Consider the following 9,633-nt stretch of genomic DNA (forward strand, 5'->3'; position numbering starts at 1 on the left):
ATTGATCTCCGATGTATTAAGAAAGCATAGGATTCAGAACCATTGATCTCCGATGATGAATTTAATCAGCTTCAAGCTTCACTTGGTATTGCCGATGTTGGAAGGGAACATAGTGATTATGTTCAACTTAAAGACATCAAAGAAACCTCAATCTCACTCTAGACACTTGAACAAGCACTACAAGAGGTTGAGGACATACCGACGCCAAAATACTGACGGAAATGTCAAACGTCGGTATGTCCGTCGTCGTGTTGGAGGATACAAGCATGGCGGGGTTTTTTTAAATTTTCATTTCCCGTCGCGTATACCGACGCCTATACCGACGCTAATTCCGACGCCGATACCGACGCATATTCTGTAGCATATACCGACGTATATTCCGACGCATATTCCGTAGCATATACAGGCGCTCGTAAGTTTTTCACAGCCGAGAGCCTATTTTCTGGTTTTTTCACAGAATTGAAGAAGCGCAAGCACGCGAAGAAGGTGCTTTCTCTCCCTCTTCTCTTTCCCTCTCTCTCCTCTTTTTTCCTCTCTCCTCTTTTCTCCTTCTTTCTTCTTTTCTCCTCTTCTCCTTCTCCTAACATGTTATTGCAATTGCTTTTAGTTTTTAATTTAAGAATTAGGACGTTTAGGGTTTTGTGTTTTTTTGGCTCTCTATGCATGTTGAGATCTAGAGCTCTCTATGTATGCATAGATCTCCTAATGCATGCATAGAGATTTTAGGGTTTTGTATTAGTTCTTTTTCTTGTGTTTAATTTACTAATTAGTTTGTTTAATATTTTGTTTTGCAGCTCTTTCACCTCACCAATCTTTCACCAATCCTCTCCTTCAGCTTTGCAAAAAAGAGGTAGATCCTCTTTCGATTTTTCTTGTTTATGCTATTTTCTATGAATTTTTGCATCCTTGTTTTATGGTTTAGGGTTAGTTTTGGGTTCTTGTAAGCTTACACATAGGATTAATTCAATATCTATGCATAAAACCTATAATAAGCTTGCAATCTCTATTATCCATGTACGTAAAACAAGATCATGTTTATTACACCATTGGGTGATGGGATTAAGGGTTAGCATAGTGCATAAGGCATATAGCATAGAGCTTATGCATAGAGCTTATGCATAAGTCTTGCATAGAGCGTATGCAAGAGATTTATGCATAGAGCGTATGCATAAGACTTATGCATATGACTTATGCATAGAGTTTATGCATATGGCTTATGCATAGAGCGTACGCATAAGACTTATGCATATGGCTTATGCATAGAGCTTATGCATAAGACTTATGCATAGAGCGTGTGCATAAGGCTTATGCATAGAGCGTAATTGCATAGAGCGTGTGCATAAGGCTTATGCATAGAGCGTAATTGCATAGAGCGTGTGCATAAGGCTTATGTGAAAGGGATTAAGGGTTAGCATAATAGTGCATAAGGCATATAGCATAGAGCTTATGCATAGAGCTTATGCATAAGTCTTGCATAGAGCGTATGCATAAGACTTATGCATAGAGCGTATGCATAAGACTTATGCATATGACTTATGCATATGGCTTATGCATAGAGCGTACGCAGGTAGGCTTATGCATATGGCTTATGCATAGAGCGTGTGCATAAGGCTTATGCATAGAGCGTAATTGCATAGAGCGTAATTGCATAGAGCGTGTGCATAAGGCTTATGTGAAAGGGATTAAGGGTTAGCATAGTGCATAAGGCATATAGCATAGAGCTTATGCATAGAGCTTATGCATAAGTCTTGCATAGAGCGTATGCATAAGACTTATGCATAGAGCGTATGCATAAGACTTATGCATATGACTTATGCATAGAGCATACGCATAAGACTTATGCATATGGCTTATGCATATGGCTTATGCATAGAGCTTATGCATAAGGCTTATGCATAGAGCGTGTGCATAAGGCTTATGCATAGAGCGTAATTGCATAGAGCGTAATTGCATAGAGCATGTGCATAAGGCTTATGTGAAAGGGATTGTTGAAATGCAATCGCAAATGCCTTGATTGTGGTTAACAAATGCTTATGCAAATGCCATGGTGAGGGCATTGTGAATTGTTGGTTTGTGTTGGAGCTTTTGGATGATGGATTGAGGCATGAGTCCATGCTTTATTGCTGAGTTCTAAATTGTAAAAGGGCATGAGTCATGCTCAATACTTGTAAGCCAACAAACTTGTTCTATCATTTGATATTATCCACATCATTTTGTACCTACACTCACCATTGCAACCACTTCAAGTTTCTATAGAATCTAGCAATGTGTGAGGGTACCTTGGCATTGGTTGGAGAGGCCAAGGGGAGAATGGCTTGAACTCTTTGTGCCGTGATTGCTTGGTAAAGCGGTACGAAGGGGGATTAGGTACACCGGTGTGAAGAAATGGCCTCAACCTTCACCTTGGAGGAAAACTCGGTGAAGGGGTGAGAAGAGCTTGGCCGGGAGATCGGCAAGCTTCAACGCGCGTCCTCAACAATCCTCACCATCGACTTTGTGGATGCATTTGGGCAATGGGGCCCCTTTTCCGTCATATTGTGTGGATATTGCAAATGCATATGATCTTTCATGACATTGTGGGATGCAAAGAGTATTGCGTACAAGTTTTAAGAAGTTGCATTTTCATTTGAGATTTGGTTCCAATTACAAAGGAGACTCTGGCGGAATTTACAAAACCGTAATTCAATCCTAGGGTTTTTGGGATTAGGTCCGAGCTTATGGCTTATGCATAAGACTTGTGCATAGAGCGTGTGCATATGGCTTATGCATAAGACTTATGCATAGAGCGTGAGCATAAGACTTATGCATATGGCTTATGCATAGAGCTTATGCATAAGACTTATGCATAAGGCTTATGCATAGAGCTTATGCATAAGTCTTGCAGCCTTATTATGCAAGCTTATACTTATAATATGCATTTAGATTATTGCATAAGGCCTTTATAAACAGCTATTTATGAATAGAGATAGCTTCTCTCTCCATCCTTGTTCAAATTCTATTTAATTTTGTATGGAGAGGAGATAAGCTGATTTGTGTTTAACGAGCTGCATATACATGTTATCCTGCTAGATGGAGCCTCTCAATCTTGAAGAGAGAATAGCGTGTCCATGCATGCGATGTAAGTACCAAATCTTTCGAAAACGAAGGATTTGCAACGAGCATGTTCATGACGCTGGAATATTTCCAATGGAGCGCTTGCAAAATTTACGGTTTCAATCGTACAACCAAGCAAGTGTGCAGCCGCATCTTGATAACATTGCGCCTGTGAATTCTCGTCCCCAACAAAGGATGAGGATATCGCAGGAGGGAGTGACAGATGGAGCTCAATTAACAGCACCCGAGGGAATGGAAGAAGGTCAGGAAATGGAAGAAGGTCCAATGGAAGAAATGTTGGATGCCTTCATCGAGCAACAAGAAGCTCTCTTCGAGGAGCATGAACATGAAGATCATCAACCACGACATTCTCAACGGTCAAATTATGAACCAGAGGAAGAGGCCATGCGTAAACTTGCACGCCTTCCATTATACAATGGTGCCAACATATCTGTATTGCGTGCATCTCTTACGATGCTAAATTTGCAGTCAGTTTTTGGATGGTCTAATACAAGTGTCACTGAACTATTCAAGTAAGGTCTTTTTTTGGAGATTACACCTACTGTTGAAATGTTAAATTATCAACTTGTACTTGAGAAAATCTTAATAGTAACGATCAGATATTGCCATACTTGCAGGCTTTTGAAAGATCAAATATTGCCCCCTGGCAACGAGATGCCTCCATCTCGTGCAGATGCGAAGAAGTTATTGAAATCCATAGGCATGGATTACAATAATATTCATGCTTGTCGCAATGATTGTTGCCTCTTCCGCCATGAATATGAGCATTTGCAAGAATGTCCCCATTGTGGCTCTAACAGATATAGAGAAGATGTTCAGGGGGAAGCTGTCCCGGTAAAGGTTCTCAGGCACTTTCCAATCATTCCAAGGATAAAAAGCATGTTCAGGTGCAAATCAATAGCAAGCTTGATGACATGGCATGCCACAACTCGATCCACAGATGAAGTGATGCGTGTGCCTGCTGACTCACCCGCATGGAGACACATTGAAGAGAAATGGCCGGCTTTTAAGGAAGAACCTAGAAACCTCCGTCTTGGCCTAGCAATGGATGGTGTAAACCCTTTTGGTTTAAGGAGCTCTTCATGGAGCACATGGCCTGTTTGCCTTGTGAATTATAATCTTCCGCCATGGTTAGCAATAAAGAAAGGTCATCTGTTGCTCTCATTAATAGTTCCAGGAAAGTACAAGGTGAAGAACATGGATGTATATTTGGCACCACTTATTGATGAGTTACACACCTTGTGGAACGGAATTGAAGTGAAGGACATGTCAAAGTAGCAGAATGGCCAAAGACTTACAACTGTGCAAGGTATTCTCATGTGGACAATGCATGATTGGCCTGGCTATGGAGAATGCTCAGGTTTGTCTATATCGGGTTACAATGCATGTCCTGTATGTGGTCCTCGACTTGATTCAAGATACTCAAAAGCATTACGAAAGAATGTCTACCAAGGACATGTTAGGTATCTTCCAGAAAATCATGAATTGCGGGATGGTAATCTAGGAAGACCTCCTCCAAGTGCATTGAAGGCAAGCGATTGGAAGATCAAATGGGAGGAATGTGGCAACTTGGCATGTCCTGGGATGAAGAGGCTCTCTATCTTTCACCAACTCCCCTATTGGGGTGATCTCCTTATAAACCATTTGCTTGACCCGATGCATATTTTCAAGAATGTAGCTGACATTCTGTGGAAGACCATGACAGGAAAAAAGGAGACTAAAGGCCAAAGGGATGACTTGGAAGAGATTGGTTGCATGCAAGAGTTGTGGGCTCGCACTAGACCCAATGGAAAGGTTCTACTTCCAAGAGCCCCATGGGTTTTTAGTAAGATGGAGGAACAACAAGTCAAGAGGACAATTTCAGAGTTTCGGACTCCTACAGGTTGTATGCATTGCTTGAAAAGTGCATTTACAAAGGATGATGATCTTAGTGGCCTCAAGAGTCATGATTGGCACAAGTTTCTACAAGTTGTGCTACCCATAGCAATAAAAGATTGCCTCACTGAAGACATTAGAGCTACTATCTATAAGATTGGCACATTGGTGCGCTGGATTTCTTCAAAAGAGATAAAGAGAGACACTTTGGAGACAGCGCGTTTAAACTCCATAGAGGCAGTCTGCATGGTAGAGAAGTTTTTTCCTACAAGTTTATTAACAATCCAGATGCATCTGCTAGTTCATGTTGTAGATGAGGTTGCAGTTGCTGGAACAGTCCATTCAAGATGGATGTTCTTTTTGGAGAGGTTTATGAAGACATTAAAGGGATTTGTTCGCCAAATGGCTCGCCCAGAGGGTAGTATGTCAGAAGGGTGGCTGATACAAGAGTCCCTTGTTTACATCACTGAATATTTAAGTTCCTCAGATCCAGAGATACCTCGACTATGGTCTCAAGAGTCCAACAGGCGAGTCATTGGTGAGGAACCTCAAGGCCAAGGCATTAAGAGAAAGATGGATAACACTTTGAGAGAAAAAATCAACAAATTTTGCATCTTGAACTCTCATGTAATGGAGAAGTGGATTGAGACATATGAAGCTCTCAAGCGAGAGCGAGTACAAGATCGTTTAAGTTTCAGAAGGAATCGCACTACAAGAAATCTCCCATATCCAGAAGGTATGCAAGCTCTTCCGGACTTTCCCACAGGTAGATGGCTAGAAGCTACAATTTTAGAAGCCAAACGTGCTGGCTTACCTATAACAGAGGAGGAGGAGGAGCTTACAAAAGGATGCGATTGGCATGTGAGTGTTTAAGTTCTACATGTCTCTCATTTTTTTCTCTACATGTCTCTGTGTTTGATTCTCCATCAACAAACTTTTTGTGCTATTTGTAGTATCACAAATATGGGGCGTTTTGGTCACATGGACGTCATTTTCGAGTAGAACGAATAGACCAAAGAAGAGCAACCTTTGATTGTGGTGTCACAGCACAGTTTGTTCAAGAAAGTCGTGCAAGTGCAAGTGATGATAACACAATTACTGGAATGCTTGATTACTTTGGAACCATTCAAGATATATTAAAGGTTGGCTTCAGAAGTTTTGAGTTGTTTATCTTTGATGTGAAGTGGTTCAAGGTAATCATGAATGGGCCACATGCAACTGTACGTAGAGACAAGAGTGGCCTCATCCAAGTGGACTCCACAAAGGTATGGACCGATCGGCAAGATACTTTTGTGCGCCCAGAGCATTGTGAGCAGGTTGTCTTTAAAGCGGATCCAAAAGATCCACGCTGGCTGTTTGTGGTTCAAGTCGCCCCCCGCAGTAAGAAAATTTTTGAAGAATTTGAGCTACAACAAGGTGATGTGGATGCACAGGGTAATGGAGAGCAGCAAGAACAAGCCGATATCAACAATGAAGAGGAGCAAGCAAATGAAGAGAAGCAACTAGAGCAAGATCCAAATGAAGAGGTGCAAACCAAGGAAGCTGAAAAACAAGTTGAGGAAGAGGACATAGATGATGAAGACATCCTTCATCAAGGGACTTTTAATGATGAGGATGCTGAAATGTACATAGACATAGATCTCTTTGGGGCTACTGATCTTAATGAGGATGATAGAATAGATAATGATTTTTAAAATGATGTATCTCCATGATTATGCAAATAGTTATGACATATTTGTAATGGTTTTATGACATTGAAGGTCCATTCATTGTTTACCATAGTTAATGTTTACCATCATAATCACTACTGTAGGAGCAAGTTGATATAGTTTTACCAATGTTGTTTATAATTGTTAATGTTTATCTTATGGTTCTTTCATTCATTGTTTACCGTGTAATTTTCATTCCGTACAAGTTTGTCATATGGTTTTTTGTCCAACAGGCCATGGGTGACTCACCGCCCTACGACTACAGTCCAGATTTCTCATTTAATCCTACACCGCAGGGCATGAGTCCCCAGCAGTTATATGGTTTTCTTTCGTCCATGACTCCAGAGCAGAGAGCCATGGCTCAGAGTTATTGGGGTTCAGGAGCAGGGACATCTGCCTCACCATCTGGCTTCCCGACGCCAGTTCCCACACCCGTGGGTACGACAGCAGCTCCCACACCTCATACCACACAGCCTTCCACTCCTCTTACAGCTCGATCTACCACCTCTTCACATAGACGGCGCTCACGTAGTAGGTCTTCAGGGGGAGATTGTTGTGGTGGTAGTGCCACAGATGCTGTGACACCACCACCACGTGAGCGTCGTCCTTCGCTCTCATCTGTTGATAGCACACCCATAGGGTCACCTTCCACTCCCTGGGGTGCACATGACCATGACAACAGCAAGATTTACACAATTAGGGATGGGGCACCAATAATGGATAGTGCAGGGAAGGCAATGAAGACACGCATTCGACAACTGTGCACTATACAGTTTCATGACTCTGTCATGACTAAATGGGATCAGCAAGACAAGGGGAAGAAAAATTATATAAACACAAAGATAAAGCAAGAGTTCCAGCCATCTGACCCTATGAATGTCGTCTCTAATGAGTGGATACAGTATACAGCTCGCATTTTGATGGGGCATCGTAGGTCAGAGGCGAGGGACGCATTCAGAGAGGGGAAGGAGAAACCTGTTTGGCTAGATGACAGGGAGTGGGCAGCCATTGCTCAGGAGCTCACCGAGACACCAGACAGGTTTCAACAACAAAGAGAGGCGGCAAGGGCAAGACTCCAAACAGTAGGGGCTTCTCATCTCGGGAGTGGTGGTTACGAAACCATGCGCCATGAATTCGTAAGTGTTTGTAGCAATTTTATTTATTTAAATGTATGTATGTGGGCTAAATGTTGATTTTTTAAAAGTTATAATTGTTAATCGTGTGTGCAGGAGTTGGCCATGAATCGCCCACCAAGCAGGCGAGAGGAGAAGTACGCTCACAAACATGGCCTTGTGGCCTTGTTTGAGATGCTTGAAGAAGAAGGAGAGACCGTCAATTGGGAGGCATTACCATGATGTAAGATGACCTTCAAACTAATGAAATATGATCAAAACATTCTTGAGTATTAATGTTTAATTTAATTTCTTGTTTGTCGATCAGGAAAATATGCAAACGAGCACGGTTGTTTTTGTGCTCTATTATAGACAGAATGGTGCTGTCTGTTTGCTGTTGTTGATCCTGCTCATTGCAGGCAGCTAGGCAACAGCCAGGCAGCACTATTCTGCCCAAAAAAAAATTTCTGCTATAGCGTCGGTATATGCCCCGGTATCAGCGTCGGTATATACATTGGTATACACGCCGGTTTACACCTCGGTATATAATGCGGTATAGAGGCCGGTTTATTCGTCGGTATATGAACCGGTATAGACGCCGGTTTAAGCGTCGGTATTACCTTCGGTTAGCGTCGGTATAGGCGCCGTTATATGCGCCGGTATTAACACCCGACAGTTATACCGACGCTACGATACCGGCGCTTATACCGGCGCTTATACCGATGACGAGGCTTTTTTAGACCCCGTTAATTAGCGCCGGTACAAGCCCCGGTATTAGGCTAATATGTAGTAGTGAAGATGAAAATCAAAAGATAAGAATATGAATTTGAATCCATACATTATATTATTTTAACTTACAATAATTTCACAGTGTTCCTGTTATTTACAGTTGGAGCTAGCAGATGAAGACTTATTAGGGAGAGGTAAAGGCTCAAGGCAAGCAAGCTCTAGTAAGAAAGATTCTACAGTTGGACACTATTTATCCAAAATGGATGAGAATATTTTCCATGTGTTGCATAGCCAATTCTCCGAGGATGCACATTGGCTTATACTTTGTATTAAAGCTCGCTGGCTTCTCAACTATACAAGCCAATGCTAACAAAATCATGTTTCTTGAGAAGATAGCCGCTACTAGAATTTTTGGTTATGGCCTTGGGTTTTCTGCCTCTAGAGCATGATATTTTTTGACATATTATGCGTATGCTCTAGCTGCAAATAAAACCAATAGACTTTTTGTGCATACTCTGAATTATAATAGATAAATTTTTATACGAAGTTATGAATACAACAGCTCTCTTTTTTGACAGTGTTATGTTTCCGAAATGTCGTTTTTCTGCATTCTTTGTAGTTGTCTTCTGAAAAACCAGTTGAATAACTCTGCAAGAGCATTGCTTCTTCTTGTAGCCCCTCCACCATGTCTTGTGCTCCGAAAGAATGATGTGCATGCCTGGTAATGTGACTTTTCCATCCCTTGGTTACTGTATGTTGTTAGGGGTCCATGCTCCTCAACAAAATATGGCCCATGTACATGGAGGATGTGCTACATATAACCAAAAAAAAAATTAGCATATGTCATTTCCACTTAGTGTATCATGAATACAAAGGAGTCTTACCAAATAGAATGTGATATCTTTTTCTCCCCATGATTCTTTGATTATTTGAATGAGATTTGTAATAGAAATTTTGTACTCTTGTGCATATGTAGCTGATGTCTTCTATTGTCTAAGAACATTTAAAAAGATGTCAAGATGCTTTCAAACCTCCATTCTAAGCTTTACTGGCCACGGTGTACTGGCAACATTTGTCATGATCTCACACAATTC

The 9,633-nt window shown here is 41.5% G+C and overlaps 1 protein-coding gene across 1 annotated transcript; it reads left to right on the forward strand.

The window, feature by feature from the left end:
* Positions 1–411: 411 nt before the first annotated feature.
* On the forward strand, positions 412–9,264 carry LOC147637967 (uncharacterized). Its single transcript, XM_086796776.1, has 4 exons — positions 412–850; positions 6,932–7,834; positions 8,700–8,746; positions 9,159–9,264. The coding sequence occupies exons 2-4, from the start codon at positions 6,935–6,937 to the stop codon at positions 9,262–9,264; spliced, it is 1,053 nt and encodes a 350-aa protein (XP_086652902.1). The 5' UTR covers positions 412–850; positions 6,932–6,934.
* Positions 9,265–9,633: the final 369 nt, after the last annotated feature.

This window comes from Cibotium barometz, chromosome 5, assembly GCF_041138505.1.
Source record: "Cibotium barometz isolate CiBa-2024 chromosome 5, ASM4113850v1, whole genome shotgun sequence".
NCBI classification, from domain to species: domain Eukaryota; kingdom Viridiplantae; phylum Streptophyta; class Polypodiopsida; order Cyatheales; family Cibotiaceae; genus Cibotium; species Cibotium barometz.

Excerpts from the sequence above, each read along its gene's own strand:
- LOC147637967 (XM_086796776.1), top strand. The coding sequence starts at position 6,935 with ATGGGTGACTCACCGCCCTACGACTACAGTCCAGATTTCTCATTTAAT. Across the intron at positions 7,835-8,699 it reads AAACCATGCGCCATGAATTC|TTGGAGCTAGCAGATGAAGA; the intron begins GTAAGTGTTTGT and ends TGTTATTTACAG. Across the intron at positions 8,747-9,158 it reads GGGAGAGGTAAAGGCTCAAG|TTGTCTTCTGAAAAACCAGT; the intron begins GCAAGCAAGCTC and ends CATTCTTTGTAG.